The 26,193-nt window shown below is 38.9% G+C and overlaps 1 protein-coding gene across 1 annotated transcript in view; it reads left to right on the top strand.

Moving 5' to 3' along the window:
- CCDC171 (coiled-coil domain containing 171) overlaps positions 1 to 26,193 on the top strand; it is a 310,199-nt gene that overhangs the window by 21,421 nt on the left and 262,585 nt on the right. Inside the window, exons 3-5 of the mRNA XM_044920762.1 lie at positions 2,645 to 2,819; positions 7,975 to 8,165; positions 10,887 to 11,018. Coding sequence (XP_044776697.1) covers positions 2,645 to 2,819; positions 7,975 to 8,165; positions 10,887 to 11,018 — 498 coding nt within the window. The remainder of the gene's footprint in view (positions 1 to 2,644; positions 2,820 to 7,974; positions 8,166 to 10,886; positions 11,019 to 26,193) is intronic.

The raw sequence follows: 26,193 nt of genomic DNA on the forward strand, positions 1-26,193 counted from the left end.
CATTCAACTTGTAATGTAATTCTGCAGTCCCCATAACTAGATTTTCTGTCTGGTCTTTAGCCTTTTCAGCCATGGAGCTATAAGAAATAAGAGAGTCTTTTAAAGTAGCATAGAAACTCTGGCTTTCTGACTGTTTTGAACTGAGATTCTAAAGCTGTGAGATTTATCATTTTGTTTTTAAGATTTTATTTATTTATTTGGGAGAGAGAGAGAGGGTAGGGTGAGAAGCAGACTTCCCGCTGAGCAGGGAGCCCGATGTGGGGCTCGAGCCCGGGATGTCCCGGGATCATGACTTGAGCCAAAGGCAGATGTTTAACTGACTGAGCCACTCAGGCGCCCCTGTCATTTTTTTTTTAAGATTTTATTTATTTATTTGACACAGAGAGAGAGACAGCGAGAGAGGGAACACAAGCAGGGGGAGTGGGAGAAGCAGGCTTCCCGCTGAAGCAGGGAGCCCGATGCCGGGCTCGATCCCAGGACCCTGGGATTATGACCTGAGCCGAAGGCAGACACTTAATGACTGAGCCACCCAGGCGCCCCTATCATTTTGTCTTTATAAGTTCTCTAACATAGTCACATTTAGCCTTTCTACCCTACAGGTCTTGAAATAAACAATGCTGCCCTAATGGTTAAGTGCAGTTGCTACCTCATCTCCCCAAGGCTTGTCCTCAACTGGCATTTTATTATAAACTGCTCATGATAATTTAAGTAATTGTGATCCCACTGTATGCCATGGATCACTGCAAAAGTATCCCATTTCTACCTGCAAAGGGGTCTTCAGTGATTGACATGAGGGACTATCCAGGAGAATTTGAAGCAACAGGGAAGACAGGGGCGCTGCTGATAGTAGATCTGGAGCGGGAGAACTACCCTGGGTTCACTACTTCTGCCCTTATAAGTATATCACAAGTGCCTCATCGTGGTCAAACGGGAGAGGCCAGTTGTCAAGGGAACCTGGGAAATGTAGTTCCGACAATACAGAGCATAGCTGTAGAAGAATAGGGAGGGGTCTGGGGGCAAACAGGTGAATGCCTGGCACGACTGGGAATGCCCAGATGTTAACAACATTAGTCTTATGAGGGGGGAGACAGTGGGCAGGGAGGGATAGAGTGATTCTGAAACAAAATAAGTTATCTTTTTTTAAAGATTTTATTTATTTATTTGACAGAGAGAGAGAGAGCACAGATAGGCAGAGTGGCAGGCAGAGGGAGAAGCAGGCTCTCCGCTGAGCAGAGAGCCCGATGGGGGTTTGATCCCAGGGCTCTGGGATCATGAGCCAAGCCGAAGGCAGACGCTTAACCGACTGAGCCACCCAGGCGCCCCCAAAATAAGTTATCTTGAATACGTAATTAAGATTCTATAATTTTTTCTTTACTATTAAAAGATATTTGTAAATTCTTATTTTGTAGGCATAAATATTTTGAAGACGTTGACTTTGCTAAAATTTTTAAAAAATAACAATTACTATTTTTTATCCTTTATACATGGAAAAGTGTGTAATTCTGCTGCACTCTACATATTAACAGCTACTTATGGTAATTTCTGATGTTGCCCTTCGGAAATTCTTTCATCTTTTCTTATCTGATAATGGGACCATCTTTTTCTAGTCTGGTATAGTAGCTCAGTGCTTTCCTACGTGATGCCTTTCTAGCATTCTGTCTCATCCACCATCTCTTTCTTGACCACCAGCAATACATGATTTTGCTTTTCTTTGAACTATTGTAACATTTTTACCTCTTTTATAAAACTTGTCCCATATGCCTTTCTATAACATTTCATTACTTGAGATCTGGGACTCTATAATGTTTGTTTTTATATCTTTCACTGTACCTGACACATAGGAAGTATTTACTATTACTTAATGGGTTACTGATTAGATCATAGAATTTTGGAGTGGGAATGGATTTTATAAGTCATTTAGTTCTGATTCTCTGACTTATCTTCTGTCACACTACTCATGAAAAGTTATTAGATAAATTAGATCTAGTTATTAAATATCTAGTTGTCTCGATATTAGATAAATTAGATATTAGTTCATTAAAATCCCTGCAAAATTAGCACTTTTATTACTTTGTGCTCCATCAGTAATGTCATAATCAAGAGAAATAATGCAGACAATATTTACTGAACTATGCTTTAATGCAGTTTGCTTCTTGACTTCATTTAAGGAATAGGAAATGGAGAGGAGAGAATGAATTTTAAAGTACTTACTATGTGTCATTTTTCACTTCTTAGCCATGACTATTTCTGATTAAAACTTGCAATTTTTAAGGACTCCTGGCAGGCTCAGTCAGTAGAGCATGCGACTCTTGATCTTGGGGTCATGAGTTCAAGCCCCACATTGGGCATAGAGCCTACCTTTAAAAAAAAAAAAAGTTGCAATTTCTCTTTATTTTTATAGGATCATATAAGCATTTTTTGTTTTTTTCTCTAGTGGATTCTCTAAAATTAGAAAACTAATGAGTGTCATTTGGTAAGGCTAGTGCTTCTTTTCCAGTCTTTTAGAAAAATATAAATTCATAAATTCTTGTCTTATCAATATTATAGAAACATTTCTCTAAGACATTTAAATGTTTGGGTGCATGATCTCATAATCTTGGTGCCATATTTTAATATTGGTTCATGATCTTGAAATCTGTTTTAGCTGGCAAGCTACGAGAGCCAGATTGCCAAGCTGCGATCTGAGGTTGAAAAAGGAGAGGCATTGCGACAAAGTCTGGAATATGACCTGGCCGTTGCTAGAAAGGAAGCTGGTCTCGGGAGACGGGCTGCTGAAGAAAGATTAGCTGAGGCACATAGGATCCAAGAAAAACTCTGTGGTAAGACTATTCTATTTTTTCCCGTGTTTAGGGTTTTAATCTTATTGTGTAGCATCGCTCACTTTGCGTATGTTCACCATATGGTGTCAGGGGTAGGCCTTTGATGGACACACCCTTACTGGGTGTGTATAAAGTCTTCTAGCACTCATGTGAACATTCAGCTACTTTACATTAATTTTTTGTATGTTGTGCATGTGAAAAAGGGGTTCAAAATTCTGTTAATCACTTTGTAGAGCAGTTGTTCCATGAATAATCAATCAGCAGAATCACATAGAGATTAAAAAAAAAACATTCACAGGCCCCTGGTCACATGTTTTCTGAATTAGAATTTCTAGCTTGAGAGAGTATATGTTCAAGAAGGACTGCAGGTGATTTTGTTGATTGGCTAGGTTTGGGAACCACGGGATTAGAGGGTGGTGCCTAGAAAAGTAGAATGTAGTGGATTTAATTCTCAAAAGCTGTCTGTTATGTAGCATATGAGCACTTAAAAATATTTTTATTTGAGTACAATGTAGGTGGGCGCCTGGATGGCTCAGTCGGTTAAGCGTCTGCCTTCGGCTCAGGTCATGATCCCAGGGTCCTGGGATCAAGTCCCGTATTGGGCTCTCTGCTCGGTGGGGAGCCTGCTTCTCCTTCTGTCTGCCACTCCCCCTGCTTGTGATCTCTCTCTGTCAAATAAATAAAATCTTAAAAAAGTATAACATATGTAAAGAAATGTGCCTAATGTAAGTGTATAATAAGAAGCACCCAGATCATGGAATGGAAAATTACCAGAAGTCCTTCCACATGGATTTATTTATTTATTTATTCTGATTTTTTTTTTTAAAGATTTTATTTATTTATTTGACAGAGAGAGACAGCTAGAGAGGAAACACAAGCAGGGGGAGTGGGAGAGGGAGAAAGAAGCAGGCTCCTCACTGAGCTGGGAGCCTGATTCAGGACTCGATCCCAGGACCCTGGGATCATAACCTGAGCTGAAGGCCGATGCTTAACGACTGAGCCACCCAGGCGTCCTATTTATTCTGATTTTTAATAGCAAGGATAAATTGTGCCTCTTTTGTACTTCATATTAAATGGAATCATATAAAATGTACTCTTTTATGTCTGGCTTCTTTCCTTCGACATTGTGTGAGTTCATCCATATTGTTGTATGAACTTTGTATTGATGCTTAGTATTACATTGTATGACATACCACATTTATTTATCAATTTCCTGTTAATGGGCACTTGGGTAATGTTGCTATGAACATACCTTTTTTTTTAAGCTTTTATTTTTAAGTAATCTCTATACCCAATGTAGGGCTCAAATTAACAGCCCTGAGATCAAGAATTGCATGCTTTACTGACAAGCCAGCCAGGCGCCCCAGTGTTGTTATGAACATTCGTGTATGCAGCAGGTTTTAATTAAGAGAACGTTGAACCTGAATTCAGAAGATTTAGATTTAGATCCTGGTTTTACCACTTACTTAGTGACATTTGAGCCTAGGTTGTTTTAAGGATGAAGTGAAAAAAATGAAAGTTCTTTGTTAACCACATGGGACTAAACAAGTGTTAACTTGCAGTTACTGTAAAGGTTCTAGGCCCGAGTTGTCGCCAGCTGTCTTGGGTTATTGCCACTGGTCAGAAGTATTTTTGATTACGTCTGGCATTTAATAACCACAAAACTATCTGGAACTTATGAATATAAGAATTGAAAGGCACTAGATATACAAGTTAGTGACTTTGATTTAATAATGAGGAGGTTGAAGTCCAGGGAAGATGGGAAGTTATTTTCCCAAAGTCAAATGATTTCAACAGACACTTTATAGAGGAAGATAGAATAGCCATTAATGAGATGAAAAATGCTTAACCTTACTTGTCTTCGGAGAAATGCAAATTAAAACCACAGTGACTGTTTATTACATACATATTAGGTGGTGCTAATTGGAAAGACTGTCAATACCAAATGTTGGTAAGGATGTAGAGCAACTGGAACTCTTATACTTTGTAAGTGGGAGAGTAAATGGTACAACTACTTTGGGAAAAAACCTGTTAAATCTCTTTTAAATAAACAGTTGGCAGACAACTTGTTAGATAGTCAAAAGTTTGTGAACTGGAAGCACCAGATACTCTGGAATTAGGAATTGGAATAGCAGTAGTAGGTAAAATAAGGAGGGTTAAATGAAAGCTTTTTGCTTTAGAGGCAATTGGATTTTTAGATCTTCTTCCCAAGAGCAGTGTACTCTGGGATTTCTCTCACTTTCTAGTGGGAACTGGGAGTTGGGTGGCTTAATCTCTGGAGATGATAAAATACAGGGTCTCCAGACTAGCAAAACCAGGAAGATAGCATACTCAATGCTGAATATTGAGAAAGTATTTCTTCCAGCCTCCTTTTTCTATTGGTTTCTCCAAAAGCTAGCACCCAGATTTCTGTTCTCTATGTGGGAGCTTAGAAGACTCTTCTATAGATCATCTGACCAAACCAAAAGGAAAAACCTAATGATACTGATGTTGGGAGTCTCCTAATAAATGGCCCACCAGATTCTCCTCCAGTGAAGGACCACAGTTATCAAGCCCTATATCCTCAAGTTCAGAATCTAGGTGGTGGGTATATGGGTGGGTATATGAGTGTGTCACCTTTACAGTTACCTTAATTGAGAGAAGACAATCAAGAGTTACCAGATGCTTGGGGAGAGCCTCTAAAATGGAGAGAAAAAAAAATAATTTGGAAGAATCAGAAACTGCAGGGAAAAGAAGATTTAACAAACAAGTAGCATTAATATCTTCAGAGCTGAAAGAGTATATTTTATCCATGATACAAGAACCAGATGCTATAAAAAAAGGGGATGCTCCTAGAAATTAGAAATATGAAATCAGGAATGAAAAATGTCATTGGGAGATGAAGATGGAAGAAATCTCCTAGCAATTAGAGTAAAAAAGGCAGAGGTGGAAAAGCAGGAGAGAAAAGGCAAGAAAATTTGAGGGTCATTTTGAATAATAGGTAATATTGAAAGAAGAGATAAGAGAAAAAACAGGAAGGGATAAATCAGCAATGAAATTATTTAGGAAGTCATCTCAGAACTAAAGGTTATGAGTTGCCAGATTGAAAGGGCCCATTGGATATTCACCACCAAGACAAGAAATAGACCCACCTGAGGGCAAAGCATTATGCAACTTCAGAAAAATAGAGACAAAGTGAAGATCCTAAAGCTTTTCAAAGAGAAAAGACACAAAGCACACAAAAAGGAAAATAGGCCACATGCAAAGGAACAGGAATCAAATGGCCTTAAATTTCTTGCCTGCAATCTGGGATGCTAGACCATGGAATAATGTCATGTAGAGAGAGTAACTGGATTAGGGGGAGATTTTTTGTGCCTTTTATACCTTTCAATTTTGAACCTTTTGAACATATGATCCATTTGAAACACAAACATTGTTCGTTTATTTTAGTTTCAGAGGAAGAGTTTAGTGATTCATCAGTTGCATATAACACCCAGTGTTCATCACAAGTGCTCTCCTTAATGCCCGTCACGCAGTTAACCCATCCCCTTTATTTGAGCCAGAGAGAATGAGAGAGAGAGAGAGAGAGAGAGAGCGTAGGGTCAGAGGGAGAAGCAGGCTCCCTGCCGAGCAGGGAGCCCGATGCGGGACTCGATCCAGGGACTCCAGGATCATGACCTGAGCCGAAGGCAGTCGCTTAACCAACTGAGCCACCCAGGCGCCCCCTCAGTTTGTTTTCTATAGTTAAGAGTCTTTTATTGTTTGTCTCCCTCTCTGATTTCGTCTTTTTTAATTTTTCCCTCCCTTCCCCTATGTTCCTCTGTTTTGTTTCTTAAATTCCACCTATGAGTGAAATCATGTGATATTTGTTTCTCTGACTTACTTCACTTAGCATAATACTCTCTAGGTTGCAAATGGCAATATTTCATTCCTTTTGATGGCTGAGTAATAGTCCATTGTGCGCGCACGGGCGCGCGCACACACACACACATATATATACCACATTGTCTTTATCCATTCGTCTATCGATGGACATCTTGGCTCTTTCCATAGTTTGGCTATTGTGGACATTGCTGCTATAAACGTTGGGGTGCAGGTGCCCCTTTGAATCACTATGTTTGTATCCTTTGGATAAATACCTAGGAGTGCAATTGCTGGGTTGTATGGTAGCTCTATTTTCAACTTTTTGAGGAGCCTCCATACTGTTTTGCAGAGTGGCTGCACCAGCCTGCATTCCCACCAACAGTGTAGGAGGGTTCCCCTTTCTCTCGCCAACATCTGTCATTTCCTGACTTGTTAATTTTAGCCATTCTGACTGGTGTGAGGTGGTATCTCATTGTGGTTTTAATTAACACAAATATAATTTAGAAATAATACTACTAACTGTGGCTTTTTTTTTTTTCTATTTGGTTTGTTTAACAGGTGCATTTGTATGTATTTCCTCATTTTATCTTCACAGCAGCCTCACTAGGAGGCATTTTATTCCCTTTAAGGGTTAGAGAGTCAGAGAGGTTTAATCAGGGTGGGTGATGGAGCCAGACCTATAAAGGTTTCATTGCTTCTTTTCTAGATGCTGAACTAGAGCAGCAGCCACAGTGAGTTGAGAGGTGTTAGTTACTGTCGAGGTAATACTAGGGTGAGAGGGGAGCTGAGCCTAACCTTGGTGGAGTCAATAGCTAGGGTTCTAAGGGCTGGAACAGTGGCTTCCAACCTCAGTTTTGTGACAGCCTCACATGTAAGTGTGTTACAACTAATTTGTTGCCAATAGTCAAATAATCAGAATTTGTAATCTATCAAGTGTTTTTAAAAAGTAGCCCTATAGATCACAGTTTAAAAAACCCCACAGCATTTGATTTATTTTCTTGAATAGGAGAAACGTAGTAGAATTGCAGCTGGTGCTAGAGGTGCACCTAAACTTGGGCATGCCTCTAGGAATATGTCCTGCCATTTTATGGCAAAATCACCTTTGTCTGGAGAGGAAGAAGAGATTGAGAAATTAGAGAATAGATTGTTCTGGAACAGTGAGTTTTTCAAGTTGAGTGGTGTGAAGTGGTTAAATGTTTTGTTCTAAGATCATGTTGTAGATGGAGTCAACTCCAATGCCTCGGTGTTTGAACTCCTAGGGGTTTAATTTGTGGTTGTAAGTATACCTATTATTCTTTTATATTTTTAATAGCTCAGAATGCAGAACTTCAAGGAAAGGCTAATGAGATCGAGAAGGCATTCCAGACTTCCCAGCTGAAGTGGAAAGAAGAATGCAGAAAATTTGAACATGATTTGGAGGAAAGAGACAATATAATTCAAAATTGCAACCGAGAATATGATTTACTTATGAAAGAAAAAAGCAGACTAGAGAAAACTGTACAGGTAAATTATTATTGTTTTTTTAAAGATTTATTTATATTAGAGAGTGAGAGAGCACGTGTGCATGCTGGGGGAGGGGCAGAGGGAGAGGGTGAGAGAGAATCTCAAGTAGACTCCCTGCTGAGCGTGGAGCCCGACGATGTGAGGCTCGATCCCAGGACCCCGAGATCATGACCTGAGCCAAAACCAAGAGTTGGATGCTCAACTGACTGAGCCACCCAGGCACCCACCAGGTAAATTGTTTTTATAAAGGAATTTTTCTAGATTCATTGAGATGTGTTTCACATTATTTGAAGTTATCCTTGGAAAGGAAAATATCTACCAGAAATCAAGAAAATCTGATTTCCTCCTACCCACCCTCCCTTCTCTCCCTCTCTTCTTTCCTTTCAGGGGCATTTTTGTGGGTCTCTTTTGTAATATGCTTTAGCGATATATTAATAATATGTATGCTGTTTTCTTTTGTGAAAGAGTTTGAGATCTCTGATCAAACTAAAAGAACTCACTAATGTAGAAGTATAAGAAGATGAAAACCTCCAGTCCTTTAGGTTCAACAGTATGATAATTTGGAATTTTAGAAATGTGGGTGCTAGATTTTGGTCTGAATATACAATAAATATAAAAAAATTATATATGATATGGACTTCATGATCTATGTAGAGTACATTCTATATAGATATGACATGAAAAATATTTGATGACCTTTTACTGAAATTATTTGAGCTATTTCTTTTTCTATTCTTTTTTTTTTTTTTTTTAAGATTTTATTTATTCATTTGACAGAGATAGACACAGCGAGAGAGGGAACACAAGCAGGGGGAGTGGGAGAGGGAGAAGCAGGCCTCCCGCAGAGCGAGGAGCCCCATGCGGGGCTCGATCCCAGGACTCTGAGATCATGACGTGAGCCAAAGGCAGACGCTTAACGACTGAGCCACCCAGGCGCCCCTCTTTTTCTATTCTTTGTTCTTTTTTTCTTTAACTCTCTAACGTGAAAGTATGGTGTAAGGTTGAAGTTGCCAACCCCTTAACAGAGTTTGAATTGCCTATATTTGTCATTTGTTTTGAAGCACCAGTTTAAATAAAAAAAAAAAATACACGATAGAAATGCTTTACATTTACCACTGGTGTAAATGGCTTTTCAGAACTCTGGAGAAATAAATCTTTATTAGGAGTAATTTTACGCAAGCGTTTACTAAATGTAAAAGTTTCAGTACAAGGTTCCGTGGCATTGTCAGCAGATCTGATTTTGTCCATTTCAGACACAGTTTGTCTCTTCCTTTAGTGTTCTGTTCCCAGATCCTCCAACAGTGCTTTCCGTGTGCCAGGGCTCCCCCATCTGAATGGGCGGAGTTTAGGTGGCTACAGGCGCTCCAAGTGCCCCGGTGGCCGTGTATCACCTTCCCCACGTAGAAGGTCTCGAGCTATGGGGAAGGAAGCATAATGGCAGCATTATCGTCAGTCACTCAGCCTGCACCTCAAGTTATAAGATCTTTCTGTGATTTGGCTCAGCTACTTGATAGGAGAACTCTGCTTGATTTTATGCCCCTGGCTTTGAGCTGATCTGCACAGACTAAGGGGGAATATGGGGTTGAATAGGTGGCACACTAGCCGGAAGGGGAAAAAGCTCAAGGCCCTTTGTGATGACTTTCCATTAGTGAAAATTATAAGGGTCATCTCTACTATGCAGATCCCTGCTACTGTTTATATGGACACAGAAGTTTTCTCTCCTTCCCATATCAACCACACAATCTTTCTCCTTGTGTTAATGGGAACTTCGTTTTAAATTGAGTTTCTTGGGGAACCTGCATTATATATATATATATATATTTTTTTTTTAGTAGATTTTTTAAAAGATTTTATTTATTTGACAGAGAGAGACACAGTGAGAGAGGGAACACAGGAGGGGGGAGGGGCAGAGGGAGAAGCAGACTCCCCGCTGAGCAGGGAGCCCAATGCGGGGCTCTATCCCAGGACCCCGGGATCATGACCTGAGCTGAAGGCAGCCGCTTAACAACTGAGCCACCCAGGCGCCCCTATATTTTTAAGAGTTTGAACCAAGTTAGATCTTATAAATGTAGTACAACTAGGAAAACCCAAGAAGAAAAGCCTTTTGCAAGTATTATCTGTAGAACAAGAAATTAGTCGCAGTCCAAACCTTAAAATTTTGACTTTTTAAATGTTTAACATTGTAGCATTTTCTTACCCTGATTTGTTGCACGAAATTCCTTTCTTATCACCTTTGGTAAATACAGTGTACTCTGTGAGGTTTTTTTTTTTTTTTAAAGATTTTATTTATTTGACATAGAGACACAGCGAGAGAGGGAACACAAGCAGGGGGAGTGGGAGAGGGAGAAGCAGGCTTCCCACCAAGCAGGGAGCAGGCCGCGGGGTTGGATCCCAGGAGGAAGGCAGCTGCTTAATGACTGAGCCACCCAGGTGCCCCCTCTCTGAGTTTTATATGTAAATTATGAGGGATAATCCAGACTGTTTGTTCATAGGTAATTAGAACTTTCCATATTATCTACTTTACCTATAGATTTACATATAGATTAGATATATTCTACATGCTGATGAGCAAAATATATTTCTGTTAATGATTTTAACATAAATTATGAGTTTTAGCCATCTATAGGTAAGGAGAGCCCTTTGTACACTTGAATTGGGGATGAAGGAAGAAAGATGACTTTGATTGATCTAATAGTAAAGCAAGATTTTATTCATATAAAGGAAGCGTTGGAAAAACATCAGCAGGAGAAGAATGAGATGGAGTCTCATATCAGGGAGACAGCACTGGAGGAGTTTAGATTACAAGCAGAACAATGGGAAGCAGAAAGAAGAGAGTTACAATTTATAGTACAGGTATTTGAAAAATAATAATTCAGTTCCTTAAATATGTCTTTTTTAATGCTTATGATATTGAAAATTACATTAGTGCAATAATTGGCTAGCTTACGCAACACAAAAATGATTCCTAATCTTTGATCTCTGGAAGGTCATGTTTCATTTGTGGTTATATGACAATATGGGCAACCATAACGAGAAGATACTATCAGAATTAGAGTTGGGTGACTTCTGTTGCATAAATTATGTTTTTTGAGACATGTATACATTTGGTATTTTATTTTTCCAGTTTAAAATATGAGACTGTTCACAATCTTTAATAGCATAAAGAAATAGAATGATTGGATTTTAGTTATTAAAGGATACTTATAAATTAATATAGCATAGTGATTTTCAACTCTTTTTTTAAGAACAAATTAAAAAAAATTTTTTATTTAAATTGAATTAATTAACGTATGATGTATTATTAGTTTCAGAGGTAGAGGTAGTGATTCATCAGTCTTATGTAACACCCAAGGCTCATCACATCACGTGCCCTCCTTAATGTCCATCACCCAGTTACCCCATCCCCCCACCCCTCCAGCCTTAATGACTGAGCCACCCAGGCACCCCAAGAAGAGCAAATTCTTAATCGTGTTCTATTTACTCCTTTTCCCCAACACACAGAATCCCCAAGGCTTCAGATAGTCTGGTTGGAAAATAACTGATTATATCCAACCCCCATTGTAGATGAGCAGATGGAGATTATGATTTACTTGGATCATAGACCGAGTGATTAATGTGGGAAGACTACCAGTCAACAGATTCTCACTTTGGTATACTGTGCATTTTTTTCAGGAGATTATATGGAAGTTATTTTGAAAGAGAGATAAGAGAAATTCAAACTGTTAATTCACTGACCAATTAACTTAAAATTTAAAATAAATTTCCATAATTTCTTCTATTGCTTATTTTGTGATAAGAGATTTTTCTCTATACAAAATGACAAATTGAAATATAGTCTTTGTAGACATCCAAGATACACATTGTATGAATGAAAGATATCTATCTAAAATAAATTTTGGAGTAGTTTTATGTTCCAAGCAACTCTGCAAGACAAAGGCAGCCAACAACGTGCAGAGAATAAGAGCCATCTTATTTCTTTAAGAGTGAAAACTGGCAGTAAACAGTGGAAATATTGAATTTGTTGAATATGTAAGTATTCAAAATACCAGCAAATCCATGGCTTTCCCAAACCTTTGGTCTTGGACGATGATTTTCTTACCAGTCACTCCATCTGTAGAATCTGGAAAGACATTACAATCATTCTTTAGACCTCTTGGTATTCTTAGAGTCTGTAATTTGTGGCCTTTCCTTTCTTCCTTCCTCCCACCCTCCCTCCTTCCTTCCTTCCTTCCTTCCTTCCTTCCTTCCTTCCTTCCTTCCTTCCTTCCTTCCTTCCTTCCTTTCTTCAAGTACATACTGAGTTTCTGCTATGGGTACTGAGGATACAAAATTGATTAAGATATGATTTCTGTCCTTGAAGATCTTAAAACAGAGAGACATGTAAAGAGAGAAAATATATTGAAATATAATAAATTTTGAACAAAATGCTATGGGATCATGAAAGAGAAAGAGAAATTGATTAACTGCCTAGGAGATTGGGGAAACCATCACAGAGCAGATAACATTTGAACTGTTGTTGATAATTGTCTTAACGGCTACCTGAAACAAACAAGTAAACATAAGTAAATGAAAATAAACTCTTCATTTCTTTTTTTGTTTTGTTTTGTTTTGTTTTTAAAGATTTTATTTATTTATTTGAGAGAGAGAGAATGAGAGAGAGCACATGAGAGTGGGGAGGGTCAGAGGGAGAAGCAGACTCCCTGCCGAGCAGGGAGCCCGATGCGGGACTCGATCCAGGGACTCCAGGATCATGACCTGAGCCGAAGGCAGTCGCTTAACCAACTGAGCCACCCAGGCGCCCTAAACTCTTCATTTCTGAACACTCAGAAATCTCCAGTGCCGATAGTCAGAAGCCCGAAACTTGTAAAATATGATTCAAAAGCCTTTATATTTAAATGTGTGGATGATGCGGTTTCTTGGTCAATCCTATAAACCTTAGATGAAATGTATGTGGTTATGACAGACTTTATATTATGAAGTACTAAAGGAATAATGTATCCGTCTTTTTTTTTAAGAGTTTTTTTTTTTTTTTTTTTTTTAAAGATTTTATTTATTTATATGACAGAGAGAGACAGTGAGAACAGGAACACAAGCAGGGGGAGCAGGAGAGGGAGAAGCAGGCTCCCCGCGGAGCAGGGAGCCCGATGTGGGACTCGATCCCAGGACCCTGGGACCATGACCTGAGCTGAAGGCAGATGCTTAACGACTGAGCCACCCAGGCGCCCTGTATCCGTCTTTTTTTGTTTTTAAGATTTTATTAATTTTTTTAAGTAATCTCTACACCCAACATGGGGTTCGAACTCACAACCCTGAGATTGAGTCACATGCTCCACTGACCAAGCCAGTCAGGCACCCCGGTATCAGGCTTTAGTTACTACGTATGGGAAAAAATAGGGAATATACTCCTTAGTTACTACCACCTTTTGTAGATAGTTTTTTAAAGTTTTTATTTACATTCCAATTAATTAACATACAGTGTAATATTAGTGTAAGATAAGTTTTATTGTAGTTTGTAACTGAAATGTTCAGAGCTCAGTCTCTCAATTTCTTGTCCTTTTAATATTAACAAAAGAAAACTGTTTTTCCTTTTTAAAGCAAGTTTAAGAAACTATTCATATTTTTAAAAGTCTTTTTTTAAACAACTCGAGGGATAGATTGGAATTCTCTTCTCTATTGGCTGTTGATGGGTTTAGGTTTCCATCCTATAATTAGATGTTAGTATGGTATAGTGTTCTCTTTGTGTAACTCTCTAAGGGAATTCAGTTTTTAAAATAAGTTTAAAAAAAAAAACGCTTCTAAGTGAAACCCCATCTTTAACAGACAAAGCAGGTGTAGTATTTCTTTCATCTGGGCTTTAGAATTCAGTCCCAGTATAAAAAAAAAATCTTAATTTTATGCCATGTCTCTTTTCTTTCCTAGTAATTGAAACGCTAAATAGAGGTGTACTTCTCTGGAATATTAATGGGAACTCTAGTGCAGTTACCTCATTTTAAAAAAGTGTTTCTCATTTTTTTAAATGCATGTCCTCTTTCGATAAACATAAAAACTCCATGTCTTTCTTTAGCATTATTTGAAATTTCAAAACAAATCAAAGCCAGAAAAACCCCCAAACAAATCAAAGCCAATTTAACTTAAAAACAAAGTATTTATGTTGATTTTGAAATATATATTCTAATTTTTTGGTCTCTATTTATTAAAAATTTCAATTTAAAATGGCTGTTTGTTGTGTTTTTATTTATTTTTTCCTCATTCCTGCTCTAGCAATGGGAATTTTGAGGATGCTTATTTGTTGTTGTTTTTATTTAAGATTTTATTCATTTATTTGACACAGAGAGCACGAGCATGGGCAGGGGGGAAGGGCAGAGGGAGAAGGAGAAGCAGGCTCCCCGCTGAGCAGGAAGCCCCACATGGGGCTTGATCCCAGGACCCTGGGACCATGACCTGAGCCAACTTGAGCCAAAGGCAGATACTTAACCAACTGAGCCACCCAGGCGCCCCTTCATAATCTATAATTTATCAGTAGGATTGAAAGCATTTAGAAAATGTATATTTTTTTCGTATTTATCTTGTTTTCCAAATTCTAGAACTCAACCAGGGAATAAAATGATCCTTTCCTCCTTCATTGACTAAATTTAGTTTAAGTATCTAGTGATTAAGGGATGGGAGAGTCTGTAATGGCAAAAACAAAGGAGGAATGTGGATTGAAAATAACAGCATACACTAAGGAGGAGGGAGAGTGGGGGGGGGGGGGGGGGGGGCGGAGCAGTAAAGAAGGTATCAGGGCCGGCTTAGGCATCAGTGGGCAGGATATTACGAGTGGAGGCAACGTGTGTAAGATTGATCCGGTAGGCACAGTTGTGATCTAGGGACAGCTTGGAGGAAGCTCCATTGGAAAGGAAGTATTTCAGAAGTTTGCCTGAAATGGTCTAGAGCAGCAAGGAGCATTTCTTTGCGGTTTCCTAGGAAACTGCCCACTGGTGCCCTGTGTAAGCGAGCAGCATAGACAGTGACTCCGGCTCTGGTATTGCCTGTTGTTTCCAATCAGGAAATAGCTTTATATTCAATTTATAAAATTACTATATATTGTGCTCATTGTGAAAAATGTCCTCATTTAGGGAAATTTAAAAGCAAAAATGAAGGTCCTATGACTCCCCCTCGAATCCCACTCCTTTTCTAAGGGGATATAAACGTTTATCACTATATTACATAAACGGAATTCTATTCCTCGGTATGTTTGGTGTCTATCTTTTGATATCCTTATATTTTTCTTGTAGCGTTTGCATGGTTTTCTGCCACGTGGACATTCCCAATATATATTAAGGAATCCCTTATTGAAAGACATTTTATTTCCTTCAAAATTTTGCTCTAATCAAGATTTGGGGCACCTCGCTGGCTCAGTCCATAGGGCATATGACTCTTGATCTTGAGGTTGTGAGTTCAAGCCCCATGTTGGGCATAGAGCTTACTTTATAAATTTTTTTTTAAGATTTTATTTATTTATTTGAGAGAGAGACGCAGAGCGTGAGAGAGAGAGAGAGAGCAAGCATGAGCAGGGGGAAGAGCAGAGGGAGAGGGAGAAGCTGATTCTCCAATGAGCAGAAAGTCTGATGCAGGGCTCCATCCTAGGACCTCAGGTTATGATCCTGAGCCAAAGGTAGACACCCAACCATCTGAGCCACCCAAGCTTACTTTAAAAAAAAAAAAAAAAAAAAAAAGGAAAAAATGATCCACTAACCTTCCTGGCCATATCTCTGAGCTGTTGGACAAGTGATTGAACTGTGTAAATGCCTAAAAGTATCACTGCTTGGTGTGCAAGTTTACGGATTTATCATTATGATTGCTATTACACAAAGTTAGTACCAGTTTACACTCTGTGGCTGCTAACACTATTTCTGATTGTAGAACTGTGCTGGCTTTGGGGATTTCAGGAGATAAACATGTACTAGGTTGAGATGGTAACTAGCTAAATTGATATATTTCTTAAGGTAGGAAGGAGGAGTACCTTAGTTCTGATATGTTTCTAACTATACTTTTATAATTCTTCAGACATAAAACCATATTTTTGAGTCTGAGAAATGTTGTTTATATGAGTACATATAAAAACTGTAGTTTTTGGGCTGTGTTTCTGAAATATGTGGACAGAAAGCAAGTTTATTTTCTAGTAGCACAATGTGGTTTCCTGTAATGGTAAATGTCAGTTCAAAAAGAAGCCCCATTTTAAAATATTTTAAGTTCAACATCTCCCTCTAGTGGACAAAAGAAAAACTCCTTCAATTTCCATTGTCCTTAATGATTTTGTTACAAACCCACACACACCACACTTACTTTTTCACTGTAAGGATCCCGGTAGCTTTTTGTTATATTAGAAAATAAATTCTGTGACAAAATTTTTAAAACTTTATTTGCAAGGAGACAAATTAATACAACTGCATGAACTATCTTATAGCTCTTCTGGAATTTTCTTGTATGTTATAATGCACTCCAGACTTGAATTGTGTTGATAAACCATAAAACCATAAACCATAAAACTTAAAGCTGTTGTGTTGATAAACCATAAACCATAAACCGTAAAACTTAAAACGAATATTTCAACATACAAAAAAGAGTAGGGATTAATATAACCAGTACCCAGCATAGCCTACCATACCATTAATATACTAATATTTACCATCTAGATCATGTGTTTATCATATTTGTTTCAGAATTAAAAACAGACAAGCAATAAATTGTTCAGTTATTTAAGACTGACTATTCTGTATTACTTCATCATCCCACCATCACCCTATTCACAAAAGATACCATTGTTCTGAAGTTGGTGTTTAATTTTCTGTCTATATACATTGACAGTGTATCATATTATTTTGGTATTTTTTGTGTTTTAAAAATATACATAGAGTTTGATAAAGTATGAATCTTTGTCCAACTTGTCTTTCTCACTTTTTTTTTAAGATTTTATTTATTTATTTGACAGAGAGAGACACAGAGAGAGAGGGAACACAAGCAGGGGGAGTGGGAGAGGGAAAAACAGGCTTCCTGCTGAACAGGGAGGCTGATGTGGGGCTGGATCCCAGGGCCCTGGGATCATGAGCTGAGCCGAAGGCAGATGCTTAACAACTGAGCCACCCAGGCGCCCCTCTCACTTGTGTTTTTGAGATTTATCCAAATTAATCCATGGCTCTGGTTCATTCAATTGAACTGGTGTATAGTATTTTATCCTATGCATATCTCACAATTAATTTCCATTACTGGATTGGTTGAGATTTAAATTCTTTCCAACTTTTAATTATTACATACCATGATTTCATGAATATCAAATATTTTTGTTTATTTGGGTACATAGTTTGTGTATATGTAATTACTTGGAGGTAAAGTATATGCCAAATTGTTCTCCCACGTGGTTGTACCAATTCAAAAGAAGAGCTCCTCTTCCCTTGCAGTCTCTTGAATACTTGGTATTTTTTAGATATAGTTTCTTTTGCAATAGATGTGTGTAAAATTGTTTCTCATTCTTGCTTAAATTTCTCTTTCCCTGACATTGAGTTATATTTATTGGCCATTCATGTTTCTTCTTTTGTGAACTGCCAGTTTATAATTTTTCTCTTTTTCCTTTCGGATTGTTTGTATATTTTTATTGATTTATAGGAGTTTTTAATCTATTTGGTTGCTAATCCTTGGCTAATTATATCCCCAGAGTAAATATGGAGCCAATTATATTGTATTTGATGCAGGTTTAAATATTAGTGTAGTTGAATTTATCAGTCTTTTTCTTTATTAATAGTGCTTTTTTATGTCTTCAATAACCTAAAGTCATAAAGAGAATATATATTTTTTCTATACATAGCATGGGAAGATCTAATTTTATTTTATTTTTTTCTAAAGGATAACCAAATGCCCCTGTACCAGTTATTCAACTGTCTGTTTGTCACCACTCACTGATTTATAGTGTTGTCTCTGTCATCTGTCAAGTTCCTTTCTATCTAAGGTTTGGTTCCTGAATGCCGTATTCTGTTTCACTTACATGCGTGTCTATTTATGAAACAATACCGAGTTGTTTTATTTACCATGGCTTTAGAGGAAGTCTTGATATCTGGTAGGACAAGTTCCCCTCTCCATATTCTTAATATATAGAGTTATTCTTAGCCTGTTAATCTCCTATGTAAGTTTGAGATTTAGTTTGTAATATTCCACCAAGAAAGCTTGGTGAAATTTTGATTGGAATTGAATTATAAGGTCAGTTTGGCATAAAGTTGACATCCTTAATTTCTTCTGTTTTCCATCCTTTTATATTTTTGTTCTATTTCCTGGGAGATTTCTTCAATTTTATGTTGTAACTGTTCTACTGAATTTTCATTTCTTCTTTTGGGTTATTAATTTTCAAGAGCTCTTGCTTGTTCTTCGACTATACTTTTTTTATTGTAGGCTCTTTCTTGTCACATAGTTACACAGTTTTTTTCTTGAGATGAGAACTTTTAAGATTTATTCCCTTAGCAACTTCCAAATATACAATACAGTATTGTTAACTAGGGTCACCATGCAGTACTTAACATCCCCAGAACTTACTATGTTATAGCTTTTGACTACCTTCACTTATTTCTCCCATTCCCCACCCTCCACCTCTGGCAATCACCAGGGGGTCCTGGGATGGAGCCCCCGCATCGTGCTCCTAGCTCAGCAGGGAGACTGCTTCTGCCTCTCCCCCTGCTCGTGCTCTCTCTCTCTGCCTCTCTCTGTCTCAAATGAATAAATTAAAAAAAAAACTCTTAAAAAAAAAGATTATTGCAAGCCTATGGTTAATTTCCAGTTATAAAAATTTTGAATTTGGCATTTTTTTACCAGTGTTCTTGCTGCTTTTATGGAGGGAAGAATTTTTGGCGGTCCTTACTTTGCCATTCTGAAATTGTGTCTGTTCTTTGAAGATATCTTGAAGGATTATTCTATCTCTCTCTCTCTCTCTTTTTTTTTTAATTTATTTTTTTTTATTCTTATGTTAATCCCCATACATTACATCATTAGTTTTAGATGAAGTGTTCCATGATTCATTGTTTGTGCATAACACCCAGTGCTCCATGCAGAATGTGCCCTCCTCAATACCCAGCACCAGGCTAACCCATCCTCCCACCCCCCTCCCCTCTAGAACCCTGTTTGTTTTTCAGAGTCCATCGTCTCTCATGGTTCGTCTACCCCTCCGATTTCCCCCGCTTCATTCTTCCCCTCCTGCTACCTTCTTCTTCTTTTTTTTTTTTCTTAACATATATTGCATTATTTGTTTCAGAGGTACAGATCTGAGATTCAACAGTCTTGCACAATTCACAGTGCTTACCAGAGCACATACCCTCCCCAGTGTCTATCACCCAGTCACCCCATCCTTCCCACCCCACCCCCCACTCAGGCAACCCTCAGTTTGTTTCCTACAATTAAGAATTCCTCATATCAGTGAGATCATATGATACATGTCTTTCTCTGTTTGACTTATTTCGCTCAACATAATACCCTCCAGTTCCATCCACGTCGTTGCAAATGGCAAGATCTCATTCCTTTTGATGGCTGCATAATATTCCATTGTATATATATACCACATCTTCTTTATCCATTCATCTGTCGATGGACATCTTGGCTCTTTCCACAGTTTGGCTATTGTGGACATTGCTGCTATAAACATCGGGGTGCACGTACCCCTTCGGATCCCTACTTTTGTATCTTTGGGGTAAATACCCAGTAGTGCAATTGCTGGATCATATGGTAGCTCTATTTTCAACTTTTTGAGGAACCTCCATACAGTTTTCCAGAGTGGCTGCACCAGCTTGCATTCCCACCAACAGTGTAGGAGGGTTCCCCTTTCTCCGCATCCCCGCCAACATCTGTCATTTCCTGACTTGTTAATTTTAGCCATTCTGACTGGTGTGAGGTGGTATCTCATTGAGGTTTTGATTTGGATTTCCCTGATGCTGAGCGATATTGAGCACTTTTTCATGTGTCCGTTGGCCATTTGGATGTCTTCTTTGGAAAAATGTCTGTTCATGTCTTCTGCCCATTTCTTGATTGGATTCTTTGTTCTTTGGGTGTTGAGTTTGATGAGTTCTTTATAGATTTTGGATACTAGCCCTTTATCTGATATGCCATTTGCAAATATCTTCTCCCATTCTGTCGGTTGTCTTTTGGTTTTGTGGACTGTTTCCTTTGCTTTTCAAAAGCTTTTTATCCTGATGAAGTCCCAATAGTTCATTTTTGCCCTTGCTTCCCTTGCCTTTGGCGATGTTTCTAGGAAGAAGTTGCTGTGGCTGAGGTCGAAGAGGTTGCTGCCTGTGTTCTCCTTTAGGATTTTGATGGACTCCTGTTTCACACTGAGGTCTTTCAACCATTTGGAGTCTATTTTTGTGTGTGGTGTAAGGAAATGGTCCAGTTTCATTCTTCTGCATGTGGCTATCCAATTTTCCCAACACCATTTGTTGAAGAGACTGTCTTTGTTCCATTGGACATTCTTTCCTGCTTTGTCAAAGATGAGTTGACCATAGAGTTGAGGGTCCATATCTGGGCTCTCTATTCTGTTCCATTGATCTATGTGTCTGTTTTTGTGCCAGTACCATGCTGTCTTGATTATGACAGCTTTGTAATAGAGCTGGAAGTCCGGAATTGTGATGCCGCCGGCTTTGCTTTTCTTTTTCAACATTCCTCTGGCTATGCGGGGTCTTTTCTGGTTCCATACAAATTTTAGGATTATTTGTTCCATTTCTTTGAAAAAAGTGGATGGTATTTTGATGGGGATTGCATTGAATGTGTAGATTGCTCTAGGTAGCATTGACATCTTCACAATATTTGTTCTTCCAATCCATGAGCATGGAACGTTTTTCCATTTCTTTGTGTCTTCCTCAATTTCTTTCATGAATATTTCATAGTTTTCTGAGTAAAGATCCTTTGTCTCTTTGGTTAGATTTATTCCTAGGTATCTTATGGTTTTGGGTGCAATTGTAAATGGGATCGACTCCTTAATTTCTCTTTCTTCTGTCTTGTTGTTGGTGTATAGGAATGCCACTGACTTTTGTGCATTGATTTTATATCCTGCCACTTTACTGAATTCCTCTATGAGTTCTAGCAGTTTTGGGGTGGAGTCTTTTGGGTTTTCCACATAAAGTATCCTATCATCTGCAAAGAGTGAGAGTTTGACTTCTTCTTTGCCAATTTGGATGCCTTTGATTTCTTTTTGTTGTCTGATTGCTGTGGCTAGGACTTCCAATACTATGTTGAATAGCAGTGGTGATAGTGGACATCCCTGCCGCGTTCCTGACCTTAGGGGGAAAGCTCTCAGTTTTTCCCCATTGAGAATGATATTCGCTGTGGGTTTTTCATAGATGGCTTTTATGATATTGAGGTATGTACCCTCGATCCCTATACTCTGAAGAGTTTTGATCAAGAAAGGATGCTGTACTTTGTCAAAAGCTTTTTCTGCATCTATTGAGAGGATCATATGATTCTTGTTCTTTCTTTTGTTAATGTATTGTATCACATTGATTGATTTGCGGATGTTGAACCAACCTTGCAGCCCAGGGATAAATCCCACTTGGTCATGGTGAATAATCCTTTTAATGTACTGTTGGATCCTATTGGCTAGTATTTTGGTGAGGATTTTTGCATCCATGTTCATCAGGGATATTGGTCTGTAATTCTCCTTTTTGATGGGGTCTTTGTCTGGTTTTGGGATCAAGGTAATGCTGGCCTCATAAAATGAGTTTGGAAGTTTTCCTTCCATTTCTATTTTTTGGAACAGTTTCAGAAGAATAGGTATTAATTCTTCTTGAAATGTTTGGTAGAATTCCCCTGGGAAGCCATCTGGCCCTGGGCTTTTGTTTTTTGGGAGATTTTTGATGACTGCTTCAACTTCCTTAGTGGTTATAGGTCTGTTCAGGTTTTCTATTTCATCCTGGTTCAGTTTTGGTAGTTGATACATCTCTAGGAATGCCTCCATTTCTTCTAGGTTATCTAATTTGCTGGCATAGAGTTGCTCATAATATGTTCTTATAATTGTTTGTATTTCTTTGGTGTTGGTTGTGATCTCTCCTCTTTCATTCATGATTTTGTTGATTTGGGTCATTTCTCTTTTCTTTTTGATAAGTCTGGCCAGGGGTTTATCAATCTTGTTAATTCTTTCAAAGAACCAGCTCCTAGTTTCGTTGATCTGTTCTACTGTTCTTTTAGTTTCTATTTCATTGATTTCTGCTCTGATCTTTATGATTTCTCTTCTCCTGCTGGGTTTAGGCTTTATTTGCTGTTCTTTCTCCAGCTCCTTTAGGTGTAGGGTTGGGTTGTGTACTTGAGACCTTTCTTGTTTCTTGAGAAAGGCTTGTATTGCTATATACTTTCCTCTTAGGAATGCCTTTGCTGCATCCCAAAGATTTTGAATAGTTGTGTTTTCATTTTCATTGGTTTCCATGTATTTTTTAAATTCTTCTTTAATTTCCTGGTTGACCCATTCATTCTTCAGTAGGATTCTCTTTAGCCTCCATGTATTTGAGTTCTTTCCGACTTTCCTCTTGTGATTGAGTTCTAGTTTCAAAGCATTGTGGTCTGAAAATAGGCAGGGAATGATCCCAATCTTTTGGTACCGGTTGAGACCTGATTTTTGACCTAGGATGTGATCGATTCTGGAGAATGTTCCATGGGCACTAGAGAAGAATGTATATTCCGTTGCTTTGGGGTGGAATGTTCTGAATATGTCTGTGAAGTCCATTTGGTCCAGTTTGTCATTTAAAGTCTTTATTTCCTTGTTGATCTTTTGCTTAGACAATCTGTCCATTTCAGTGAGGGGGGTGTTAAAGTCCCCCACTATTATTGTATTGTTGTCGATGTGTTTCTTTGCTTTTGTTATTAATTGCCTTATATAATTGGCTGCTCCCATGTTAGGGGCATAGATATTTACAATTGTAAATTGTACTTGTTGGATAGATCCTTTAAGTAGGATATAATGTCCTTCCTCATCTCTTATTACAGTCTTTGGTTTAAAATCTAATTTGTCTGATATAAGGATTGCCACCCCAGCTTTCTTTTGGTGTCCATTAGCATGGTAAATGGTTTTCCACCCCCTCACTTTCAATCTGGGGGTGTCTTTGGTTCTAAAATGAGTCTCTTGCAGACAGCATATGGATGGGTCTTGTTTTTTAATCCAGTCTGTTAGCCTGTGTCTTTTGATTGGGGCATTGAGCCCATTTACATTCAGGGTAACTATTGAAAGATAGGAATTTAGTGCCATTGTATTGGCTGTAAGGTGACTGTTACCGTATATTGACTGTGTTCCTTTCTGGTCTATGTTGCTTTTAGGCTCTCTTTTTGCTTAGAGGACCCCTTTCAAGATTTCCTGTAGGGCTGGTTTTGTGTTTGCAAATTCCTTTAGTTTTTGTTTGTCCTGGAAGCTTTGTATCTCTCCTTCAATTTTCAATGACAGCCTAGCTGGATATAGTATTCTTGGCTGCATATTTTTCTCATGTAGTGCTCTGAATATATCCTGCCAGTCCTTTCTGGCCTGCCAGGTCTCTGTGGATAGGTCTGTTGCCAATCTAATGTTTCTACCCTTGTAGGTTACGTATCTCTTCTCCCGAGCTGCTTTCAGGATTTTCTCTTTGTCTATGAGACTCGTAAGTTTTACTATTAGATGTCGGGGTGTTGACCTATTTTTATTGATTTTGAGAGGGGTTCTCTGTGCTTCCTGGATTTTCATGCCTGTTTCCTTTCCCAAATTAGGGAAGTTCTCTGCTATAATTTGCTCCATTATACCTTCTGCCCCTCTCTCTCTTTCTTCTTCTTCTGGGATCCCAATTATTCTAATGTTGTTTCGTCTTATGGTATCGCTTGTCTCTCGAATTCTGCCCTCGTGATCCAGTAGTTGTTTACCTCTCTTTTTCTCAGCTTCTTTATTTTCCATCATTTCATCTTCTATATTACTGATTCTCTCTTCTGCCTCATTTATTCTAGCAGTTAGCGCCCCCATTTTTGATTGCACCTCATTAATAGCCTTTTTGATTTCTACTTGGTTGGATTTTAGTTCTTTTACTTCTCCAGAAAGGGTTTCTCTAATAACTTCCATATTTTTTTCAAGCCCAGCTAGTATCTTTAAAGTGATGATTCTGAACTCTAGATCTGACATCGTACTAATGTCCATATTGAGTAGGTCCCGGCAGTCGGTACTACCTCTTGTTCTTTTTGTTGAGGTGATTTTTTCCGTCTTGTCATTTTGTGCAGAGGAGAATAGATTAATGAGAGAACAAAATGCTAGCAGAGTAACAACGTCCCCAGAAAATATACTCTAAACAAATCAGAAAAGACCTGAAGCAGTGGGAAAAGAAAGGGAAAGAGAAAAAAGAGAAAGAAAAAAAAGAAAAAGAAAAAGATAAAGATAAAAACAAAAACAAACAAAACAAAACAAAACAACAACAACAAAAAACAGAATGTGATCAAATATGATCAGGCTGGTATATAGATCAGTGCCACACACTAGATTTGGGGTGTATTTTGGTCTTTTAGAAGAAAGTGCCTCCGAAAATTTTAAAGAAAGAAAAACTTATAGATGTACAAAAATAAGGGTTGATATGATGAAGGGATGAAATATGACTGTAAAGATGGAAATTATAAAAAATTTTATAAAAGGAATTGATAAGAAGTTGTTTGAAAAAAGAAAGAAGAGGATTTAAAAAAAGAAAAAAAAAAAAAGAAGGGAGAGGATGTGATCAGGCAGGGGAATAGAAAACACCATATACTAGAGATTTAGGGTATATTTTAATCTGTTAGAAGAAACTATCTCAAAATTTTAAAGAGAGAACAACTTATATATATAAGCCAAAAATACGGGTAACTACTATGAAGGGATAGAATATGACTCTAAAAATGAAAAATAAAAATTTTTTTTTAAAAAAAAGGGATTGATAAGATGTTGGTTGAAAAAGGGAAAAAGAAAAATTCAAAAAGAAAAAAAAAGAAAAAACAGTTAAAAAAAAATTAACTTTGAAAGACTAAAGAATCATGGTAAAAAAGCCATGAATTCTATGTGCAGTATTCCCCTAGCGCTGGAGTTCTGCCGTTCTCATTGATCGGTAAACTTGGTCTTGGCTGGCTGTTCTCGCTGATCTTCTGGGGAGGGGCCTGTTGCCGTGGTTTCCAAATGTCTCTGCCGGAGGCGGAATTGCCCCGCCCTTGCCCCCTCCCGGCTAAGTAATCTGCTCGGGTTTGCTCTCCGGGGCTTTTGTTCCCTGCGAGCTTTCTGTACAGCTTTGGAGGCGGAGAGTGAAAATGGGGCCTCCCAATCTCCGCCCTGGAGGAGCCGAGAACTCGGGGCCCTGCTCCTCAGTGCACCCCCAGAGAAAAGCCGTCAGTCACTCCCGTCTCCCCGGTCTCCGGCCGTGCTCCGTGCTCACCTGGGCTGTGACCGCGCGTTTCTATCTCTGGCACCCGACCCCGGGTGGAGTCTCCAAACCCAGCAGATCCCTGCGGCGCACTCCCGTGCGGCTCCTCCCGGGGGAGGAAGGTGAGTCTCCCCGGATCTGCCGCTTGTTGGGTCCCTGCTGGAGGAGCAGGGGCCCGACTGTGCCGCGGATCACGGTTTATGGCAACCCCGAGCTGAGAGCCCGCGCCTGGGCTCCGCCTCTGCAGCCGGCTTCCCTGCTCCGTTACCTGGGAGCTCTGCCACGCTCAGGCAGCCCCGGTCTTTCTGTGACCCCGAGGGTCCTGAGACCACACTGTCCCGGAGGGTTCTACCCCCCGCTTAGCCACCAGAGTGACGTCCCTCGGCGGAGCAGACTTTTAAAAGTTCCGATTTTGTGCTCCGCGGCTCTATCACTTGCCAGAAGCGGCCGACGGAGGCCCCTCCCCCACCGTCTATCCTCCCGAATATCACCTCGGATTCACTTCTCCGCACGTCCTACCTTCCAGAAAGTGGTCGCTTTTCTGTTCAGAGAGTTGTTGCTATTCCTTTCTTCGATCTCCTGTTGAGTTTGTAGGTGTTCAGAATGGTTTGATCCCTATCCAGCTGAATTCCTGAGAGGAGACG

This window comes from Neomonachus schauinslandi, chromosome 13 (genome assembly GCF_002201575.2).
Source record: "Neomonachus schauinslandi chromosome 13, ASM220157v2, whole genome shotgun sequence".
Lineage (NCBI taxonomy): Eukaryota > Metazoa > Chordata > Mammalia > Carnivora > Phocidae > Neomonachus > Neomonachus schauinslandi.